This window comes from Sorex fumeus, unplaced genomic scaffold (assembly GCF_029834395.1).
Source record: "Sorex fumeus unplaced genomic scaffold, SorFum_2.1 ptg000073l, whole genome shotgun sequence".
NCBI classification, from domain to species: Eukaryota; Metazoa; Chordata; class Mammalia; order Eulipotyphla; family Soricidae; genus Sorex; species Sorex fumeus.
Window position 1 is genome coordinate 20516685 of NW_026606130.1, and position 24107 is coordinate 20540791.

A 24107-nucleotide genomic window follows, 5' to 3' on the forward strand; every position below is an offset into this window, starting at 1 on the left:
AGGAGACCCGGGTTCCCCTTCCAGCTCTGCTGCAGACTGGCTTTATGACCTTGACTGAGTCGCTTCCTCTTTCAGGTCCCCATTTCCCCCTTTTGCAAGGCAACGGCTGCCTTGGCTGCTCTTTAAGGACCCTTCCAGCATAGATTTGACAGCCCTGTGACTAATCCAGCTACACTACAGAACAAGTCTGAAGTCCTCTAACGAATGAACGGTCCTTCCCCCTCCTCTCACTGCTCAGCTGGCCCTACCATGTGCCACAACCAGTGGAGTGTCTCTTGGAGGCTGGGCTGGGGGTGGGGAAGCCTTCTGCCTCAGGAAATCTGCTGGGAGACAGCTCTCTGCAACTCCCCCGTGGTGAGGCAGCAGGCTGGGGTGCTGGGTTGAGATGGCTGGGTCCCAGGAGCAGCAGCTACTGCTCAAGGTCTTGGCTGGGGCCACTGCAATGCACCCTCAGCTGAGTTTTGGTGTGAACTGGCCCCGCGTAGTCCATGGGCAGGGTACATGGGCAATCCTGCCTAGGTGGGGTTGCTGGGAGCCCATTCCTGAAGGACTCACTGTGTGCAGCTTGGGCACTACACTGGAGGCAAGGTACTGATTAACCAAATCAGGCCCTTTGAGGCAAGAGCCCTGGTGAGGTGGGGCAGAGAAGACTGGATGGGCATGATGGTCTTTGAGCGTGGCTGTGGAAGATCTGTCTAGAGTGGTCGGGCCTGTGATAGAGGAAGCAGCCTCATTATGAGTGGCTCCTCGAAGCAGAACCTGGAGAAATTTGTGATAAATCAGGGAGAACTTTCAAACCTGGCCATCTGGCATTGCAGTAAACTGCTGCAGGTGGGGGTGAGCGCTGGTTGAATGTGTTCAGCAGAGGCTGGGGTTGGGGTGGGGGTTGAGGGGAGCTGGAGACTGAATTGGGCATAAAAATCAATGAAATGGCCTGAGAATTCCCCCATTTCAGGATTCTATTACCCTCCGATTCACCATCCTGCAGATGCAGATATGAGTGTCTTGGCTGGCTGCAAGCCTGTTTGCTCTTGAGATTTGTGCTTCTGCTGTCGCACTATACTGCCTGTGGATCTTTCCTCTTTTGTGTGCATCCTTTAGGTAGTCGGATTTCCTTGCTTCACACTTGCTACCAAACAGACAACTGGGTTTAGACAGTACTTCATATTTCTTCTAGCCTTAGACTGTATACTTGTACAGTCATCTGTACCTCTTTTGGTCCTCACAACAGCTAATGCAGGGAGCATTAGCAACTCCATTTTAGAGATGGGAAAACTGAGGCTCCTTGATGAAAAGACCTTGCTCAAGGTTATAGTGGTCCTATTTCCTAATGTGGCTGGGACTAAAACCCAAGCTCAGAAATCTCTGAGACCTATTCTTTTTACTCTAGAGCTTTTCAACCCAGAGGAGTGTATTGGCTTCAGATCCTGGCCAGGTACTGAGCTGAGAGAGCAAGGAGGGTATGCTTAGGCATCTAGAGGATTAGGACAGTAAGAGGGGACTCTGGGATATGGTGGGGGAGTAGTCCATGTGGGAGGAAAGAAGGCTATGTCTCTCTCCTCTCCTCTCTCCCTCCAGGGGAGGTGTCAGAGGGGCCTGTTGATACAGTAGCCATTGCCTGGATTGCTGCAGCTGCTGTAGCAAGCAACTCCCCTGCCAGGCCTGTTCTGAGTTTGGAAGGAGTGGGTGAGAAGCAGGGCGGGCAGGGTGGGAGTTGAGCAGCAGAGGCTGCAGCATTGGGGGAGGATAGGTATAGCTGGTACAGGCTAGGTGCTCCTGATCCCCAAGCTCCCTCTGCTGGAGGAAGAAGGGAAAGAGGGTCCTGGGCCCAGGGGCGGCTTGTTGATGGTCCTCTCTGAAACGGACTTTGAGTCCTATCCACCACCACAGTCCCAATCTTACAGCTGAAGAAACAGAGGGCTCAGAGAAGTGAGGTGTCACACTTGATGCTCCACTTTCAATAAGAAAGCTTCCCAGTCTTGAGAAAATTGACCCATTAATAGCAGCTGTTATCCATGCCAGTGCCACCCCATCCTCCAACCCCCGCACCCAGATTCCTATATGCTTTTGCACCATCTTTTCTGGAAAGGTTTCTGGAAGGCAGTGTGGCCTGTACTGTGCTTGGGATGTGGCTTTTCCAGTCTAGCACAGAGTGTGATGAGACCTGACTTTCACTCATCCAGTGGATGGCTTGTTTACCAGTGGTTTCTAATCTTGTCCATGGCTCAGGTTTTCCCCCTTGAATTATGACCACCCCCACCTTCCTACCCCCACCTCAAATCTTTAGAGGAAATCACTACACTTTGCTTTCATTATTGAACTTGGCCTGCTCACCTCCATGTAGTTCCAGTACCTGAAAGACTTTACAGACCTGCTGATGTCCATGATGGAGGACACCTGGTATTCTTGACAGACAGGGAAATCCATGGTCTCTCAGAGCTGCTGTGAGGGGGGTGCTGGAGAAGGGTGTCAGTGCCAGTGTGTTTCCTGAAACGGATGAGAGAGAGCTTTGGGAGAGAGGAAGCAAGCCATCTCTGGGTGTTGGGGGCTCTGGAATAGTGTCTCTTTTGGTGTCTTCGGCACTTTTTGAGAGGTTCTCTCTGCTTCTTAGGAGAAAAAGACATTTCTTTTGCCCTCACTTCAGTGTGAGCATTATAATTGCGTGGGAAGAAATAATACTGTTGAGTTGAATGAAAAATTGAGGAGTCTTGCCTCTCTGGCTAGATCTGGGGCAGGAATTGGGTTGTTGTCAGCCACAAACATTTCTTGGCTGTGTGAACTGAGCAGGAGGGGCCACCAGGCAGAGCTAATTCTATGCTCTTTGCACTTGCTAAGCCTTCCTCCCACCCCCACCCCCAGAGACACAAGGTTCCAGCCTCACCACCATGGTGATGCTGCTTCAGACAAATGAGAGGGGTAGTGAAGAGTGGAAGTTCTGAGGAAGGAAGGATCAGGAGAAGACAGGGCACTAATCAAGGACCTGGATGGGGACCTTTGAAGAAGAATGACTGGACTCCTGGTGTGCAATGAAAGTAGAGGTGAGAGGAAGAATCTGCACCTGTACTTGCCATCTGCTACTCTATATCATTCCTGCTTACTGTGGCCTCTGAGCATGTTGGGAGCAGAGTAAAGACTGGAAGCATGGACACAGAGGCCAAATGTGTGCTAGGTCTTAGCTTTTCATCTGCTAGATAGTAGTTTAGGTAAATTTATGTAATTAAAGCTAACCATCCTGCAGACACTGTGTGCAAGAACTATTTGTTCTGAGTACTTTCCACATATACATTCACTCAGTATTCACATGAATCCTTTGATGGGAGCTATTACTATTAAATACATTCTACAGATTGAAAAACCAAGGCCAGAAAGGTCACATAAATTAACCAAGGTCACTCCATGAATAAATAGCAGGGCTAAGAAGGTTCCAGATAAAACCCAGGTGACAGGGCCCCAGGTGTTCTCAGTGATCTGGGGACTATCCATCATGAAGTACTGCCTCTGATCTCATCAACACAGAGTCCCTGCCAGGGGGCATGTATTAGCCTCATTTTAGCTGAAGAAACAAATCAGAACGGTCCTTCAGTTTACACACCTACATGAGGTCCAGAATTGGTTGGCTCTGTAATTTTTAATACACCTTTAGCACTTGCAGGTGGGGTATAAAAATGTTGAAACACGACTCCAGGCTTGGCTCTTCTTCCAGCTCAGAGCTTTAAGGATCATTTTTGGAGTCAGGATTGCCTCCTGTATTTTTTCCATAGTCTCCTAGACCTACTAGATTCTTAAACTGTGGGTCAGGACCCCATATATAACTGAAACTGAATGTGGGGAGGAGGTAAAAAATTAGCAACAGTAAAAGGTTTCTGAATGCACAATAATAAAAAATGAATTCCAAATCAAACATGTAATGAATCCAAATTGTTTCTCGGCAGTGGCAAAAAGGGGTCGCAAGCAGAAAAAAATTAATCAGCCCAGTTAACTAGATGCCCCTTCTGTTTGTTTTTTCTTTTTGGGTCACACCGGGCGATGCACAGGGGTTACTCCTGGCTCTGAACACAGGAATCACCCCTAGCGGTGCTCAGAGGACCATATGGGATGCAGAATTGAACCCGGGTTGGCCATGTACAAGGCAAACGCCCTACCCGCTGTGCTATTGCTCCAGCCCCACCCTTTTTTTCTTGCTCCGTTAAGCTCGTGATGAGGCGTGGCTAGGCCAAACTTTCTGCAGGACACCAGTGGTTTCTTTCTTTTGGTGGTTTATGGTAAGATGTTAAGAATCCTGTGCCTGTCATATTTAGTATTCTTTTTTAAAAAACTATCTTTTCAATCACTATGAGATAGACCCTTACAAATCTGTTCATGATTGGATTTCAATCATACAGTATTCCAACACCCATCCCTCCCTCCAGGTTCCCTCTCATCAGCCCGCACCCCCCACCCCATGCCTACTTCTATGGCAGGCACTTTTCTTAGCACTCTTAGGATCTTGCCTCACCTTTCCTTTCTCCCCATGCTGGCCTGTCTGCCCCATTATTCCACTACTTTTCTGACTACCTCTGGTTGTCTTTGCATTTGCTGTTCTCATCTCCTGGGTTGCTTTATCCAGTTCCCAGGTAGAACTTGGCTTTCATTTCTCTCAGGTTTGTGTGTTTGTTTGTCCCTGACCTTGATATGAACACTTTACCCCTATACCTCTTCTTACAGTGTATTTATTGACATTCTTTCCCAAACACTTTCTATCCATTGCTATTGTTTTGATGATTAAGTGTTGCATATGCTTAGTGTGGTTGTGGTGTTCATCATGGGTCAAATCAGTTGCGGAGCTTGCACACATGCTCTCTAGGGTTCACACTTATTTGAGTTGTGGTGCTCAAGCACATTCTGGTTTAGTATTTGCCCAGGGTCAGATTCTTGGCTCTGATGCTCATACATTTTTTTCCATTGTGATGTTCACTGGGGTGGATTACATGCTTGGTTGTGGTCCTTGAACACACCCAGCTATGTATGAAAACTTTCACATTCTGTTGCAGGGCCATCTTGAATCACATATAGCAGAGCCACTAGGACTGCTCTGAGTTCAGGTGGGTGGCACTAGGGATCAGGCACTTTTAGCCACTGAGCCATCTCCTACATTCTTCTTTGCCACTTCTTATATGTGTTGGACATTATTTGTTTCTTTTCAGTATCCCCTGTATTTTATTGAGAGGCCCTTAGGACTGAGATTTGATTGCCATAACATGTTGAGTACATGTTATGGCAGGCCCTGTGCTGGGTGCTACAGGCCAAAATGAACAAGCTAAAAACTTTGAAAGACACAGTACAGCACAAAGTAGCAACTCAAATAAGTTTTGAGTAGACAAATAAATTTCAGATTTAATGCTGGGTGCGCTGATCGCAGAGGGGAGGGTGAGACTTTTTTTCCCTTTTTTTATTATTATTGGTGAAACACCATGAGGTACAGTTGTAGATTTACAATTTTTGTGCTTGGGTTTCGATTATACAATGATCAAATACCCATCCCTCCACCAGTGCCCATTTTCCACCACCATGGATAATATCCCCCCCATCCCCCCCCCCATCCCACCCTGCCTCTGTGGCAGGGCAATCCCTTGTGTTTTCTCTCTTCTTTTGGGTGTTGTGGTCTGCAAAAGAGGCATTGAGTGGCAAACATGTTCAGTCCATAGTCTACTTTCAACATGCATCTCCCCTCCTGGTAGGATCCTCCAAACACGCTTTATTTGGTGCTCCCTTCTCTATCTGAGCTGCCCTTTCCCCTAGAATGCCCAGCTGGCCTCTAAGCTATGGAATAATCGGGAGGGTGAGACTTTGCAGTGAAGTTTTCTTTCCTTCTAGGAATTCTATAGAGAAAATTCAACTTCCGAATTAGTTTGGCTTGCATGCTCCCAAAAACTATTATGGCTTCTGTTTTCTGTGCTCCTCATACTCACCAGGATCCTTGTTTGATATAATATTGGGTATCACAATTGAACAAGACTTGAACAAGAACTTTAGGGCTAATACCATGACCATGACGTCCCATGTCATCCCATGGCCTTGACCCTCAGTGCAAAATTTTCTGTTCTGAAAGGAACAAAGAGGCTTCCATAAGGCTTGTGTGCAATCTGCCTTGTCCTTTGGGATGTTGCTTATTTACCCAGAAAATTCTTTATTGAGCTCAGACCCTGAATTGGGCAGAATCAAAATAAAATGAGCACCTCTGGATCATTCCCTGCTGTTTTTCCTGACAGAATAATAAACACTGATTGGGAGAAGAATGATGAAATAAATGGCTTGGGGACTCTTTGGGGACGACTCATGTAGGGCAAGATAATTTGTTAGTTATGTTTACTTCCTCTTGTTAGTCAGCCTTTCTCCAAGCATCCATGTTGAAAGCATTTACATGGAGAAGTGCATTCTCAAGCATTTAGGAGCCCACACTCTATCGGACTTAAGCATTCTTAGAAATGGTGATTCCAAGAAAGGACTTCATTCCAACTTTCAGATCTTCGATTTTCCCAAATAATAAATAAGGATACAACTGTATTTTCTGGCAGGTGGTACTCATGTTTCCCAGCCTCCAGATACACACACACACACACACACACACACACACACACATATCAGAAAACCTTCAGGCTGCTTAGCACACCAGGCAAAGTTCCCTGTAGAGCCAAGGAAAAAGAATGGAATATATTATGTGAGACTGCCCTGCCCCCTAAAGGTAGAATGTAGCAAATAAAACCACCCACCCCAAATCGATGCATCACATCCCTTGCAAAACAAAGATGACGAGCCAGGGCTGCAGGGCCAGTCAGGCTATTTCCTTTATATTTTAGAAGGAAATGCATCACACTCATCACTTGATAGGTACAATTTGATAATATTAAATGTTTTTCATTGTAGCTATACAATTTTTCTTTCTTTTCTTAAGGGATAAAATGAGTGCATTATCTGGACCTTGTTGTTCCCCACCGGATTCCAGGATGTATTCATTCACCAAAGGAAAACCAATATTTTCTTCTTGAAAATTACTGTAGAATTACTGTCATTGAATTTATGTTCTAAAGTACTGTTTTTCCTCCTAAAATGTCCTTATATAACAGGAAGACATCTCACCCAACTGAACATTTCGGAGTATTTTTGTTTTGTTTTTGCTTGGGGTCATGCCTGGCTGTGTTCAGGGCTTACTCCTGGCTCTATGGTCAGGGATCACTTCTGGCAGGCTCAGGGGACCATATGGAGTGTCAGTTTCAAACACAAGCTGGCTGCATGCAAGGCAAGTGCCTTACCCTCTGTACCATCTTTCTCACCACCCCCCCCAACTGTACATCTGATATGCTAGCCATATCATAATCTATCTTACCATGAATCTTTTGAGAATTAAGTAATATATGTGATTTAGATTTTCAAAGAAGACTTTATAGAAGAGGTAATGCCTATTCTGAGGGTTGGAGTGAGCTGGGTAACCAATGATGATGGTGTGTGGGTTGGTGGGAATTGGGCACCAAAGGAAAATTTAAAGCAGAGAGGACAGAATGGGAAATGTACAGAAGCTTGGAACCAGCATGTGTAACCTGCACCCCACATGCTAGGGTCTTTGTGGAGTGCGGGTAGGGAGCTCTTTAAAAAAAAAACTAGAACGTGAAGCAGGGGGTGAAGGATACAGGAAGATTCAGGAGAGGAACATGAAGAGTTGTTGAGTCCAGATCATGAGGACATGTGAATAATAGGATAAGGAGCTTTACTACTGGGAACTGGGAACCAACATAGGGTTTTCAGCTGGGAGAAAAGGATAGCATTGTAGAGTATGGGGTGATGTGTTGAAAACCATAGTTCTTTCTTTGGAGGAGGGCGGACCACACCCAGTGGCATTTAGGTCTTACTCCTGACTCTGTGCTCAGGGAATCACTCCTGGTGGTGCTTGTGGAACCATATGGAATTCTGTGGATCAAATTTGGGTCAGCCTCGTGTAGGGACCTACCCACTGTCCTATCGCTCCAACCATGTGATCAAGAAAGATTCAACAACACCAACAGAAAAGTCAAGTTGGAAGAACCTTAAAGAGCACCCAGCTCAAGCTATTCATTTCACAGATGAGAAGACTGAGGCCCAAAGAGAGAAAGACCTTGTATTAGCCCACTCATTGTGAGAGCAAAGGAGCTCTGATGAGAAGAGACAACCCCTAATATTAATACTGGCATTCAAATTATTGTTCCTCAAATGTGTTAGTTCCTGCCTGTAAAGTTGGCAGGGATCATTATCTTTGTGTCTTACTGATGAGTCTCTTTTGGACCCAAGAAGGTTGGTAACTTGTAGGAGAAGATTTGATGAAGAGGAAGTATCTCCTAAAGGGTCCCTTGCTTTGATGGCAGGCAGAGTCTCCTCCAGTTCAGCACTTAAAGTCTGCTCTCCTAGATCAAAAGCTGTTCCTGCCACGCCCAACTTTCTTCTGCTGCTTTCTGCCTTAAAGGTACTTTTTGAAAGGAATGGAGGCAGGTCAGAGATTGTTTCTGAGTGTATGCTTATCCTGTTTCTGTTTTCATTGACTAAGGCAGACTTGTATCAGTGTGCTCCTTCTCCCTTGAACAGGACCTCTCCAGCCTCAGTACCTTTGTTTTCAGGCACCATCATATGAATAACAAGAATCACAAGAAATGATCACTGGAGAAAAAAAAACTTAAGTTGGAATCTAGGTTCTGTCCCTAATTACTACGGGGTTATCACTGGTTACCACTGTGTAAACTTCTCTGAGCTTAATGGCAATTTACAACTTTTGAATGCCATCCACAGATACCTGTTGGTACTCAATCATATCTTTTGTTCAATGAAGTCTTTTGTGGGAAAAAAAATCGGGGAAATGGCCCAAAACCATGCCAAAGCATACGCTCTATACCTCATTTCATAATCATGGTATTATCTGGATTCTTTAATTTTTTTAAATCATGCCTGATCACTTGACTTGATCACTTGACTTCCCGTTAATCGTCGATTTGCTCGAGCGGGCGCCAGTAACGTCTCCATTTGTCCCTGTCACGTGCTAGTGTAGCCCAATGGCGTCTCTTCGCTCCAGGAACATGAAGAGCCTCAAACTGATCATTCATGATCTTGATGAAGAAGTCTGACCATCTGGTAGGTGGGCGGCCACGCGGTCTTTTGACATCCCGTAGAATCCAGTCAGTAACAGCTCTAGTCCAGCAGTCATCTTTAAATCTCATTACGTGACCAGCCCATCTGATTTTTGACGCTTTGGCAAACGAGACAGCATCCCTGATTCTTGATCGTCGACGGATGTTGGAACTCCAGATTCTTTCTCTCATTTGAGTGAAACATGATATTCCAAGCATAGCTCTTTCAATTCCTCTTTGGGAGACCAGAATAGCGTTCTCATCCTGTTTTCGTAGGGCCCAGGTCTCTGAGGCATATGTTAGTGCAGGAAGAACAGTGGAATCAAAGAGATGTGCCTGGAGCCGGAGGTTCTTCATCCTCTTAGCTATTTCTTCGACGCTCTTGAAGGCATTCCAAGCTGCTCTCTTCCTCCTGCGCAGCTCAGGTGCCAGGTCATTTGTCATGTTGACTTCTCAACCTAGGTACACATAGCTGTTGCATTCGAAGATGGTGGTTCCGTTGAGAGCGAATGGAGTGTCAGGAACGAGGCTGTTTCTCATAAACATTGTCTTCGTAAGATTCAGCTGTAGTCCTACCGTTCCACACTCACGGTCGAAGTCGGCCAGTATTTGTGCCGCTTGGCTGATGTTTGGTGTTATTAAAACAATGTCATCAGCAAAGCGGAGGTGGTGTAGTTGCCGACCATCTGTCTTCACTCCCATTCCTTCCCATTCCAGTCGTCGCATGATGTTCTCGAGGGTGGCACTGAAGAGTTTTGGTGAAATGGTATCACCCTGCTGAACCCCTCTCTTGACATCAATGATTACTTCTTTGTAGATTGGTGAGATCCTGGTAGTGAATCTGTAATACGGCTCATGGAGGATCCTGATGTATTGAGTTTGAATGCCCTGATTGGTTAGGGCTTCAATGACCGCTTCCATCTCAACAGAATCAAAGGCCTTCAAATCAATGAACGTTAGACAGAGCTGCATCTTGAACTCCCGAGAAACCTCAATAAGCTTGGTTATCCTGCGGATATGGTCATGCTAAATCATGCTAATTCATTGAATTAGCATATTATCAAAACAGGATACAAACTTAAAGGAAACAAAGCATTACTTCTCCTTTGTAAAATCTCCCATGAATAATGTTTTGAAGAATTCAGTGCTCACAAAGATTTGCTTTCTCTAAAGACTAGTATATTTCCTTCTTCCTAATATCAGGCTGTTATGGCTTATTGTATCTTCCTTCTACTCAGCTACCAGTTAATTTGAAGTATATAGCACTTGGATCTCTGTTGATCTCTTTTTCTGAGCTTTTATATTCTAGTTCAATATATTTATTTTTTTTTTTTTTTTGCTTTTTGGGTCACACCAAGCGATGCTCAGGGGTTATTCCTGGCTCTGCACTCAGGAATTACTCCTGGAAGTGCTTGAGGGACCATATGGGATGCCGGGGATCGAACTCAGGTCGGCCGCGTGCAAGGCAAACGCCCTACCCGTTGTGCTATCGCTCCGGCTCTCTAGTTCAATTTTTATTCTTTCCTTAACTTATGTTCTTGGAGTAAGTCACCTCAAAAAATTCGTGACTCAGGCAAGTATAAATAACTAATGGGTGTAAATAGCTGAATGAATGGAAGGCTGGAGAGGCTGGACTGGTGATCCTGGAGTTTGAAGTAGATCAGGTTGTGTAGGTTGGGAAGCACTGGTCTTCTGTATGAAGCTTACACAGGGGTGTGGAGGATGATGGGGGAATAGGATGAAGGGAACTCTGGGAAAATGGTGAAGGGAAGAAGACACTTGAAGGTGTGGTGCTGGAATGATTTAGGCAAGAAACCCTACCATTAACAGTATTGTAAACCACGGTGCCTAAAATAAAAAATTTAAATATATAAAAAAGAATACATCTGCATGGATGATTGTGGTAGTAGGAGGTGAGGGGTTGGTTAGTCAGGAGTCAGTGCTTTACTAAAGTAATGTTCTACTTTTGCTCTGAACCGAAGCTTGGATTGGAAAACAGTATCTTAACCACATAGGGTCATCCACTTCCCCATTTTATGTGTACACTGTGGGAGACTGAGGTCCAAAGAAAGAGAAAGCATATGTTTTTTAAAAATTAAATCTAATCTAAGCAGTTTTTCCGTGTTATTAAAAAAGGGAAAATGGTAAACAGAATGCATATAGTAAAACACTGTCTCTGCCCTCCTGATTTCCACCCCCACACACTTCCATATCCTATAAATGCTGACTTTTACCATTTAAGTTTTCTGGTGGTAGCCTCATTTCTCTCAATAGCATGTGTCAGTGGTTATTTCTTCACTTGTTAATGCTGAATAGTACCAATTGACTCTTATAACCAATGAGAATTTAGCTTATTGACAACACTTGGCTCCTTTTCTCCTAAAATTACTAATTTTAGTAATTATATGACTACATAGTTTAAACTGAGATTTCTGATTCTATCCATTTCTCAGAGTATCTCTTGATCATTCTGTTTGTAAGACATGATAATCAGTGCCCCATTCTCTCCATTTCTCCACCACCCTACCACCTTCTACTTTATGGAACCTGTTCCTTTTGAACCCAGAAAAATATATTACTTTTGCATTCTGCTTTGTAACAATAACTAGGTCTCCAGTTCTTAATCTAGAGAAACTGAGTTTAAAAGTTGACCACCACAACACTGTTTATGTATTATGAACATGTTATTCATTGGAGGGCCAAAAGATGTACTATAATTGCACCATGTTTCCCACAGAGTCACCGTATTCCAATAAAATGCTCCCAGCCTCAAGATCCAATGAATTTACTTTTCATGCTCTACAATTGCTCAAAATCATTCCACCTTTTAACCTTGTTTCATTTTTGAACCAGTTTTTGAAATATGTTTCTCTTTTATGTATTTGATATACTGCTTATTTACTTACTGTTGTGTAGAACTCATTGAAATCATGGATTAATCATAGTGCATCTTCTGGACACATTTTATATGAAAATTTTAAAAGAAGAATTTAACATGTCACACTGAAATATAATATGTTCACAGAAGAGCGCTAATATCACATATCCTTTGTTTTTGCAAATTTAATATAACCTATATAACCTGCAATCAGACCAGGATCTGTTTTCAGGATCCAGGGGATGGCACAAATGGCTGGAGCACATGAAGGAAACTTGGGGTTCAGTACCTAGCATAGCATGCTACCCTGTGCCTCCTAACACCACAGGGTATGGCAGGAAAAAATATGGTTTTTATTTATTATTACTGGTACTTGGTGAACTCTTATAATTTGTTTCACTTTTCCATTTTTTCACAGTTTCTTTGGTAATTATCTCGTCTTCATTTCTGGAATGTCTGTTTGTTGGATGTAGAGCTTTTTGGATGATCTTCTAGGCCTCTGAACTTTTCTATCATATTTTCTATTTTTCAGTTTTAGGATGGGTTACAGAAAGTCTGACTAAGGTATCTGTATATCCAGGGTGACCTGTCCACTTGCTGGCTTTATTTTAGGTGAGCCACAAGGGAGCTGGCTGTTATAATGGGTGCTTTCCAAACGCTAGAATGAAAAGCACTTTATTCTGGGGGCGCCAACCTGCCATTAGATGACCTAATTCATTCCAGACAGTTTCATTCGTAGGAACCCTCTGATACTTTCATAGGGGTGAATGCCAAGCAACTTGTGTTCTAGGTGTGGGCCCTGGAGGACAAGGGAGAATTTCATATTTCCTTCTGTTCATCCCTCTATTTCGGCCCTCTGATCATTTTACTTTGTGAATATTTTCTCTTGGATTTTTGCTTCCAGAAATTTCTTGACATCTCTTATTCATTGATAACACCTTCTTCTATCCTTTTTACTGTTAGGAATGTATATGTTATTCTATTCACTTTCATTTTAGAGGGATTCTTGGGAGAGAGGGGAGATAAACTCTGTGCTCATGATGTCCAAAGCTAGAGCAGTTTTTAAAAATGTTTATTTTGAAACAAACAATCAAAAAATAGGAGGTCCAGAGTGGTAGTACAGTGGATAGGGCTCTTGCCTTGCATGTGACTGACCTGGGTTCATTTTGTGGCACCCTGAACCCTCCAGGAGTGAGCACTAAGTACCCCTGTGTGGCCCCAAAACCAAAACAAATACAAAAAACCAAAAACATCCTCTTAGACCAGGAGAAGAAAAGGGTTGCTGGAAGGGGAAGGGGCCATAAATCTGGTAAAATAGCTGCATGGATATGGATAGAAAGTAGACTTTTGGTGTTAAGAAGATGTTAATTTTCAGACTGTACTCCTGAAACCTATGTAATATTACAAACCATTATTCAACTTAAAAAAAAACCACAAATGTTTTTTTTGATGCTGGAGACCAAACCCAGGGCCTCATGTATGCAATGCAAGTGCTCTAGCACTGAACTATGTCACGTCTTGCCAAAAGGGTTTTGTGTGATTGAGAAGATGGCTCAGTAGGCTAAGCACATGCTTTGAATATGCAGGGAGCCCAGGTTCAACCCCTGGCACTGTTGGAATGATCTCTGGGCCAGCTCCCAAACACTTCCGGGTACAGCCCACTCAACTACAAATAATTGATTTTAGTCAGTCTTGATTCTCTTTCCCCATGGCTATTTCCCCACATGCTCTTTCCATGAATAAACTTTGGGGGAAAGGGAAAAATGGTTGTTTTGCTTTCTCGATCCAGACAGAGAATGGACATTGTTAGTGAATTCTCCAAATGATCAGCCCCAAGTTGCCTCAGTTTGGCCTGTTGCCTCTGGCTCCAGCCCTAACATGAGTGTTCCTGGGACAGCCTCTGGAGCACTCCTTTTCTCAGCCTCTGCCACTTGTATCCATGAAATCATGTTAGTATCCTCAGCTGAGGAATTGCAGCCCGGGGCTCTCACCTCTGTCCTGATCCTGCCACTGCTTCCCTCATTGTCTGATTCCAGAGGGCCTGAGTCGGCTGCATGTTGTGAGCTGTGCTAAAACAGAAAGAGGTGGGTGCTTGGAGAGCTGCCCAGTCTCCTTGGCTTAGAGAGGGGAGCAGGTGGGCCAGGGACAGGCCCTAAGCACACAGGAGGCGCATTGAGGCTGTGCTGAGGCTTCTGCAACAGCAGGCTGCTCTAGCTGCTCCCCCTTCCGCCCACTCTCTTTCCCATCATGGTTGAACCTCCATTGCTCTGCCTACAGCAGAGGGAGGCAAAAAGGGGGGGCTTGAAAGCCAGTTCCATTTTCCATCTCTCTTTCTCTCTCCTCTCTCCCTGCCTCTCTTTCTCCTCTCTCTCTCCCTCTCTCTCTCTCTCTCTCTCTCTCTCTCTCTCTCTCTCTCCCTCCCTCCCTCTCTCTCTCTCTTCCTATGCTGCTAAACTGATCCGAGCTGCAGTAACCTGTGTCTAACTGCATCATTTCTTTTTGGAGCTGCCTGTTTCAGTCTTTCAGTGGTTATAGCTTCCAGGAGCACTGCTTGGATGTGCATGATGTGGGAGCTTTGGGCTTCACTCTGTGGAGGGGAAATAGAAGCCAGGTGAGGGAGAGGGGCCTAGTGCATGGCTGGTAAAGAGACAATGTGTGTCTTAGTTATGATATTACAGAAGGAAGTTGCTGTAGAACAGTGACAAGCATTGGCTTTGGAGTCAGACAAACCCAGACTTAAATCTCAACTTCATGAATTCACTGTGTGGCTCTAAGTAAATCACATTACTTCTTGGTTTCCACATCTACACCTGAAAAACTACTAATTGTCTGCATTGCTGTTATGAAGAGAACACAAGTCCCAGATAATGGTATATTATTAAGAGTGAATTTATTATTTTGGGATTATTACAAGGCAGAATATTTTAAGGCCCAAATAATGCCTGATGTAGTAATTAAAAGGAGTGAGATCTTAGGAGAATTTGACTTTATTTCTCCTTGGACCAAGCCTCCCAGTGATTCTCCAACGATAATAGCATGAAGTTCTCACTCTTTTATACTCAAGGTTCTCTTTGTTTTAGTGTGGTCTATCTTTCTTCTTTTTAGAAGTGTGAAGTGATACTGACCTCTTTAGTTTCTAATTTTTAAAAAAATATAGTAAAAGTAAGTAAAGTAAAGGCCCTCCCGTTGATCGTCGATTTGCTCGAGCGGGCCCAGTAACGTCTCCATTGGAGACTTTGTTGTTACTGTGTCTGGCATATCGAATACTCTCGGCAGCTTGCCGGGCTCTCCGAGAGGGGCGGAGGAATCGAACTCGGGTCGGCCATGTTGGCTGCGTGCAAGGCAAATGCCCTACCGCTGTGCTATAGCTCCAGCTATTGACAAGTATTTTCTTGATCAAATATGTGGTAAATTTGAATATTGTCATCAGCATTGTTTTTATTATCATGGTTCAATTAGTAGTGGAGAGAAAGGACTATTGGAAGAGTAATCACCATCAAAAGGATAACCAACAACTGAAACCACCATGGTCTTGATTTTTTTTCTTAAATTTTTATTAGTGAAACACCATGAGGCACAGTTGTAGACTTGCAAATTTTTGTGCTTGGGTCTCAGTTATACAATGATCGAATACCCATCCCTTCACCAGTGCCCATTCTCCACCACCACCAGTCCCAGTATCCTTCCCATCCCCCATCCCCCCATCCCACTCTACCTCTGTGGAAGGGCATTCCCTTTTGTTATCTCTCTCCTTTTGAGTGCTGTGGTTTGCAAAAGAGACATTGTGTGGCAATCTTGTTCGGTCTATAGTCTACTCTCATCACGCATTTCCCATCCTGAGAGGAACCTCCCAACACCCTTTACTTGGTGCTCCCTTCTCTATCTGAGATGCCTTTTCCCCTAGCATGTGTGGCTGTCCTCAAAGCCATGGAGTAATCCTCCTGGTACTTATCTCGACTATTCTTGGGTGTTAATCTCCTATTTTGTTACTTTATGTTCCACAGATGAATACAATCTATCTATGCCCCTTTCTTTCTGACTCATTTCGCTTAGCATGATACTTTCCATGGTCTTGATTTGACATTCCCAGTACCACCTTGGCCTTCAGTATTTGTGTGAATCCATTACTGAAAGCAGTTGGTTACATTCATCATCCAAAAAGTTTTCTGATTCATCTATAGTTCATTTAGTTGTTCTTCTCTTTTGATAGCCTTAGTAGAACTGTCTAGTTTGTCATCATTCACATGATTTCTATACTTGGCTCTCCTTTTGTTTTCCCACTTCTATGTCTGAGTCTTGGCTCAGATGATCCCTTAAGAAAGGAATGTTTCTATCTGAATTACCTTTCAAAAGGATTTTACTTTCACTTTTAACACTCATGATTTCAGTGACATTTGAACTTGGGTTATCTTTACTTCTTCCCCCAGGACTGTTCCACTTCCTGACTGTCATAATCATCCTGATACTTGCAGTCTGAGAAAGCTTTAATGCACTCCTTTGGGTCAGGCTACTCTGATCATCTTTCTAGTCATTTTGTATCCTTCCTTGCCATGCAGTCAATTACTACTGAGTAGTCTAGTGTTCCCTAAACTTAAATAGACTTCATTTTGCTCCCATGCTTATATTTTATATTCTGACTATTCACATGGCCAAGAATGCCTTTTTATACCCCTATTTACATGGCACATCTCTATGTGATTTTTGAAGCACGTTTCCTATGTACCCCACTCACTATTCTAGGCATTTTGAAATAGCAAACAATACAGATAAAATCTGCCAGAGTTGACATTCTTGTATGTGTATGTGAGGGTCAGGGGTAGAAGAGAACAACTAATAAGCAAGCACAAAATATCTCAAATGGCAGCAAGCACTACTGAAAAGAATTAAGCCCAGAAGGGGGATCTAGGGAGTGCAGAAGAAGAGTCATCTTTGCCATAGCCAGTATTTGCGTGGCCATTATTAAATAGCATTTTTTTAATTTAAGTATTTCCCAGTGTTGCTACATACTCATTGCAATCATAATCCTCCCAACAATTTTGTCATTTTAGTACTATTATTATCTCCATTACATATATTAGCAAACTGAACTTTACCTGTGTAAATCACAATTAGGGGACAAAAAAGCTAGGATTCAGACAAAGTTTTATTTTACCTTAACCCTTAGCTTATAATCACTGTGCTTCTCTACCCCCAGCAGGCCTTACCAAAGCTCTGTGAAGAAAGAATTATTGTACCTACTTTATATTTGGTGAAACTGGGGTTCAAAGAGAGGAATGAACTCAAGTATGGTTGCACATAAATAAATGTGCTTATACTCAGATCTGTCTTCAAAGCCATGCCTTCCTATAAACCTGAGGTCTATGGAAGTCTGTACTTGTCTGCTTCTACATTTGTGCCATCCATGCAAAGTACCAGTTGAGTACCAAAGTATTCTGCTCCCTTCGTCTCTTCCCCTTTCTGCTTCAGAAGAACCTTCAGGTGTATATGAGATGAGCACCCAAATCACATTCAAACACTTGTAATATCTTCTTTCCCTTTGACCTAGAAGATGGATACAAATAATAAAAACAAACAATTTCTGAAAGTAAGTTGAAGAAATATGGGGTAAGGTATTCTGGGATTCTGGAGACCAATGCAAAGATCTTGATGGACATATTGCCTTGACTCAGATATTTTACCTTGTAGAGGAGGCCTCTAATATGTGGGACCTAGTGGAGGAGCTGTTTCCAAGCACCATCTATTAATGATACTGATGTGTGTAGTAGGTTGGCTCCAAGATCCTTTGATTTCCTGAGCTAGGTCTATAGTAGTAGTGAGGAAGGGCCTTGTGAAGGAAGTTATTCTATTTTTCAGGAACTTTAGGGTGTCTGGTTAGTGAAGAATAGAGAATCCCAGGCAGAACTTCTGGTTATTCATCAGATCCTGAAGCCACCTTGACACAACCTTGTTCATAGACATCTCAGCATACTTATTTCCATTTCTTGGACACTTTAAAAATGATATGCCAGATGTATTCTTCTAGTAGAATATTTAGAAAAAATGGAAAAGTAAAGGAGCAAAATACTACCCATAATTTTGTACACAAGCCCACTTACTATGCACATTTAGTGTATTTTCCTCATTTTCTGCATTCTTTTTCTGTGGTTGAAATAATACTTCACTCATACATTATCTTGCTTATTTCATTTCAACATTTCTCCATGTGATGGTATATTCTTCATAACACATTTTTTCCTTTCTGTTTTCTGTGCTAGGAATTAATCCCAGGAACTCACACATAAAAGGTAGTTGCTCTACAGATGAGCCAGACCCTGGTTCTGATTCTTATTTATAACCATCTTTTTGCCACACTTGGCAGTGCTCAGGGGATACTCCTTACTCTGTGCATTGGGGTTACTACCAGCAATGCTTGGGGAACTATGCAGGGATCCCATATGCAAAACATGCCTTACATGTGCTTAGCATGTTGAGCTATTTCTATGGCTCATAACCATCATTTGCAGTGTGTGTGGGGGGGGGGCGCTTGGGTTCAAGGCTTATACCTGGCTCTGTACTCACGGATCATCTTCACTTGTTTAAGGGACCATATGGGATGCCAAGGAACAAACACAGGATGGCACCCTGCCCACTGTATTATCTTTCTGGCCCCCTGACCATCATTTCTCCCTTTTATTTTTGTTTCAATAATTTTTTAGATATTTTGAAAATACATGATAAATTTAATTCATATATATTTTACAGTAATAGTTCTAATAGTTTTTTAATTAAGGCTTGTGATTTCAAAGATGCATATTTATAATCAAATAATTTTGCATAAAATAATTTGACCATGGCTGAATCTCAATTTCAGAGATGTTGAATTCTCTGAACCTTGCTTCCATGTACTTTCTTTCATTTAAACTTTTTTATTGAGGGACCAGAGTAATAGTACAGCGGATAGGGCATTTGCCGTGTACACAGCCGACCCTGATTCAATTCCCAGCTTCCCATATGGTCTTCCAAGCACCTCCAGGAGTAATTCTGGAGCCAGAGCCAGGAGTGTCCCCTGAGCATTGCTGGGTGTGACCTCCCTGCCAAAAAGCAAATAAAAATCTTTTTATTGAATTACTGTGAGATAGACTATTACAAAGCTGTTCATGATTGGATTTCAGTCATACAGTATTCCAAGAACCATCCTTCCACCAGTGTACATTTCCAACCACGTGTCCCCAGGTTCCCTCCCATCACCCCAATCCCATCCCCTGCCTGCCTCTATGGCAGGCTCTTCCCCCCCCCCTTTGGACATTGTGGTTTGCAATATTGATACTGAAAGGTTATCAAAAATATCCCCTACCCTCAGATCTTGTCCAGCATGATCATTCACAGTTATTATTCCGACCATCATTTGTTTGTTGTTGTTTGTTTGTTTTGCTTTTTTGGTCACACCTGGTGATGCACAGGGGTTACTCCTGGCTCATGCACTCAGGAATTACTCCTGGCGGTGCTTGGGGGACCATATGGGATGCTGGGAATTGAACCCGGGTCGTCTGTGTGCAAGACAAACGCCCTACCCGCTGTCCTATCACTCTAGCCCCTGACCATAATTTTTAATGGCAATTTATATACTATAATGTACTTAAGCATCCTCTCAATGTAGGATATAGAAACTGGACCCATTTTTTCACTCTGTTAATTATGTTTGAACAAATATCTTTGAGGGAGCTTAAAACTTTTAGTGAAATAGCATAGTGTGAGAATTATTAAGCTTCTTCTTTGAGGTTATCCCTGTGGTTGAGTCTGCCATTATTATAGTCTTATGTTTATTTATTGATTATTACATTATCACATATTTACCCTATACTTCTGTGTATTAGACTCTAAGAACTGGGGATACAGAACTGAGTAAGATGGAGGTGTAGCCCATCACGATCTCCCAGTCTTCAGGGAGAGTCAGACATAAATGGACAATTTCAGGACAGTTTGATCAAGGCTGCAATGGAGACAAGTAAAAGATCCTGTGGGAGAACAGAGCAAGGGATCCTCACCTACTCTAGGGAAATTAAGATATACTTCCTGGAGGAGGCCTTACCTAAGTGAGTCATAGTGGATGAATAGGAGTTGGTTTAAATAGGAATGTAGAACTTCCTTTTAAGCATAATGAATTGAATAAATTTATTTATATCTCTTTCTTGCGTCCCCATAGTCAGCTGAAATATGAGAAAGAGGATAAAACAGGTAGAAATACACAAATATATGTGTTTTACCCCTGCTTCCAGGAGCATGTGAGAGGTCTTTTCTCGAGAAAGACTGACAGCCATCAGGATAAAAAGACCTCCAAAAGTTGACACTGGGAATCTTGCATACAGTAAGAAGCTTTCACCCCAGTAATTCTGTAATGCTACACACCACCTAACAAGATCCATCTACACACAGAATTTACCATCAGCTTGTTAATGTCATGATAACTGATCACCAGGCAAAATCCCTTAAGAGAGGTATATTTTTTTCATGTAATTTTCACAACAGCAGAGTTGGCATAGTTTAAAGAGAGCTTCCGTTCACTATTGGTGGGAATGTCAACTGGATCAGACTTTTTGGAAGACAATCTGAATATTCCTTAAAAAACTAGGGATTGAACTTCCATTTGTGTGGAAGTTCAGCAATTCCCTCCCTCCTAAGAAAACACATCAAGGACCTAAAAGCAAAATGCTGAAAAGACATCTGTACTCCTATGTTTATTGCAGAACTATTCACAATAGCCCAAATCTGGAAACAACCCAAGTGTCCAAGAGCAAATTAATGGATAAAGAAACTATGGTACATATACAGAGTGAAATAATACTTGGTCATAACAAAAGATGAAATCATGCAATTTTCTGCTATGTGTATAGTCCTGGAAAGTATCATGTTGAATGACTTCAGTTAGAGGGACAGGAACAGACTCAGAATGATCTCTGTTATATGTGCGATATTAAAAAAAAAAACTTTGTAAGGGAATACCAAATGCCCAAAAGCTATTTATATTGAAATGAAGAGCATGAGAACTGACTTGCAATAGGAAGCTTGTCACTCAGGTGAGGGATGAGTTAGGGAAGGTGGAAGCAGAAAGTGCCTGCCACAGAGGCGGGCTAGGGAACGAGAGGGAAAATGGACATTTGTGAAGGGATTGGTGTTGGAATATTGTATACCTGAAAATCATGAATTTGTATTTTACATCTCAACCGATATAATTTATAATTCATGATCACGATCACGACCATCCTGTTATTTGTCGATTGCCTCAAGCAGGCCCCAGTAACGTCTCCTTCGTCCTAGCCCTGAGATTTTTTTAAAAAGTGTCATATTCAGGGCTCTTTCAGAGTTAGGAAAATGAGACCCTTCATTGTTACTGGTATTTGGCATATTGGGTACGCCACGGGGAGTTTGCCAGACTCTGCCATGTGGGCAGGTTACATTCAGTAGCCTGCCAGTTTGTCCAAAGTAGGAATGAAATGATAAGAGTCTCCTGCCCCCGCGCCTGGCTGTCCTCACCGGGGCCCCTTGGAGGGGAGCGGGTTGAGTTTTCCTCCCCGCCCTGACCAGGGCTCCGGCAGCCGAAGACCTCCAGAACCAGCCACCACCATGCTGAGACCACTCTCGGCACACATGAAGGTACCAGCAGAGGAACAAAGGCACGCGGGTCCCGGGGCGGAGATCTCCAAGCCTACTCGGATTGGGGCTGAGCATCCTCTACCCAGATCCTCCAAATTCCAGTAGGCGGGGGTCACACCCACCAACTGGCCCCCTGGCGCAGTGTAATCCCATCAACGGCCAAGACCCAGAGACTATAAAACCCAGCTCCCGGAAGTGAAGTGACATAATTCACAGTGAATGAATAAAAATTAAGTACAAATCAAATGAGAGTCTCCACAGAGATTATTTTATCATTGAGTGTTATATGAGAAAGACAATCAATCTACAAAGATGACCAAAAATAAAATAAACATTAAAAAGGAACTTGGCAGGGGCAGGGAGGGTGAGAGCTATAGTATAGCATGTAGGACACATGCCTTGCACACAGCTGACCTGGGTTCAATTCCATGCATCCCATATGGTCCCTCCAAGCCTACCAGGCATGATTCCAGAGGACAGAGCCAAAAGTAACCCCCTGTGCACCGCAGGATGTGACCCGACACTCTCCCAAAGGAACTTGGATGAATCAGAAGTGAAAGGGAGAAGAAACCTGAAAAATTAAAACTGAAAGAAAAAGAAAATAGTGTCTGCGATAGAGGCAAGCTTGGGGAGAAGGAAATGGGGGACATTGGTGGAGGGAAGTGGAAACTGGTGAAGGGCTCATATTGAAACATTGTATGCCTGAAACTCAATCATAAATAACTTTGTAACTCTGTAATTCTTAGTGATTTGATTAAAAAATTAATAAAATAAATAAAGATAATGAGAGCCTAAACAGATCTTGGCAAAATATTATAAAGTAAAAGGTGAGGAAATCTCCTAAGAGTCAAGTCAAATGGTAAGATGAAGAGATCCACAGCATAACAGAAATGATGACAAAACTGGAAGAGGCAAGGATAACAAAATTAGAGTATCAGTTGTGGAATTCCAACCTTTAATTACAAGAGTTTCAGGACCTGGAATGTTATAACAGTGAGAAGCGTGTTTGTCTTGCATGCAGTTGATTCCTTGCATCCTATTTTTGTCCCCTGAGCCTGCTAGGAGTAAGCCCTGAGCATAGCCTGGTGTGGCCCCAAAACAAACACAAAAATAATAATTAAAGAAGACTTAGAAATAGAAAATGTAGAACATAGCAGGAAGTGGATTACCAGAGACATAGAAAAATATCCCTGAACTGAGGGAATGAAGATTTCACTAAGTGATCAGCAAAATAAATGGTAAAATGTCCCATACCAAGGTATGCCACTGTAAGTACCGTGGATAAAAAGAAGTTCCTTAAACGTCCAGAGGAAAAGAACAAATAAACACAGCATCAAGGGGAAAAATGGCATTGGACTTACTCAAAAGCATCACTAGAAGATAGGAGACAATGTGCAGTGTTCTCAAAATTCTGAGACACCATGGTTTCCAAACTATATCCATTTGAATTATCAATCACGAATGAGGCATAATAAAAGTAAATTTAGATGTAAAATCTGGAGATTTTATATCCTGTGCCTCCATTGATTCCCTTAGAGGAAAACACTGAAGAATGTACTCCGTATTGCCAAGTAGAGGAGAAGGAAAAGGAGGAAGAGGAGGAGGAAAAGGAGGAGGAGGAGGAGGAAGAGGAGGAGGAGGAGGAAGAGGAGGAGGAGGGAGAGAGAGGAGGAGAAAGAGGAGGAGAAGGAAAAGATGGAGAAGGAGAAGGATATGGATAAGGAGAAGGAGAAGGAGAAGAAGAAAAGTGCCTACCATAGAAGCAGGCAGGGGTGAGATGGTGGGAGGGAAACTGGGACATTGGTGGTGGGAAATGTAGAAGAGACAGGCGTTGGAACATTGTATAACTGAAACCCAATTATGAACAATTTTGTAACTGTGTATCTCATGGTGATCCAATTAAAAAAACAAATTTTTAAAAAATAAAAAAATTTACTTCACAAAAATCCAGCCATAAATGCAAAAAACAGTTAATGAATTTTGGAAACAGGAAGAGAGGAGAGGAGAGGAGAGGAGAGGAGAGGAGAGAAGTAAAAGAACACTTCTGTTGATGGGTGGGGGAGATTTTACAGCATTGTTGATACAGTCTTTTGGGATCACAGCTGATGGTGCTCAGGGGTTGCTCCCAGCAGATCTCAGGGGATCACATGGTGATCATATTCCATCCTGGACTCCTACATGTCAAAGTAATTGAGAGAAGAAGTGATCTGGTGATAGAATTTAAGGAGAATTGATGATACATATGAAGAAAACTCAACAAGCAAGCAAAATTATAATTACTGGGGAGGGAGAGAAGTTGAACTGGAAAGGAAATATAATTATAGCATTTGATATGGTTTATCCTTTTTTAGTACTTTGATAATATAAACTATCAGTATTTAGTTATTTGACTTAAAATTTTGAGATACAACTACACCAGCAGAATGAGAGGAATGTTCATCTACAATAACAGCTGGAATATGGGGTTCCAGTGT

The 24107-nt window shown here is 42.8% G+C and overlaps 1 protein-coding gene across 5 annotated transcripts in view; it reads left to right on the forward strand.

Moving 5' to 3' along the window:
- Positions 1 to 24107, forward strand: part of IQSEC2 (IQ motif and Sec7 domain ArfGEF 2) — a 96220-nt gene that overhangs the window by 1913 nt on the left and 70200 nt on the right. Inside the window, exon 1 of one of the 5 annotated variants that reach the window (XM_056130012.1) lies at positions 371 to 588. The exons of the other annotated variants lie outside the window; for them this stretch is intronic. Within the exon in view, the coding sequence (XP_055985987.1) occupies positions 386 to 588 (203 nt within the window). The 5' untranslated portion in view covers positions 371 to 385. Of the gene's footprint in view, positions 1 to 370; positions 589 to 24107 lie in introns of those variants that run through there. 5 annotated transcript variants of the gene reach the window in all.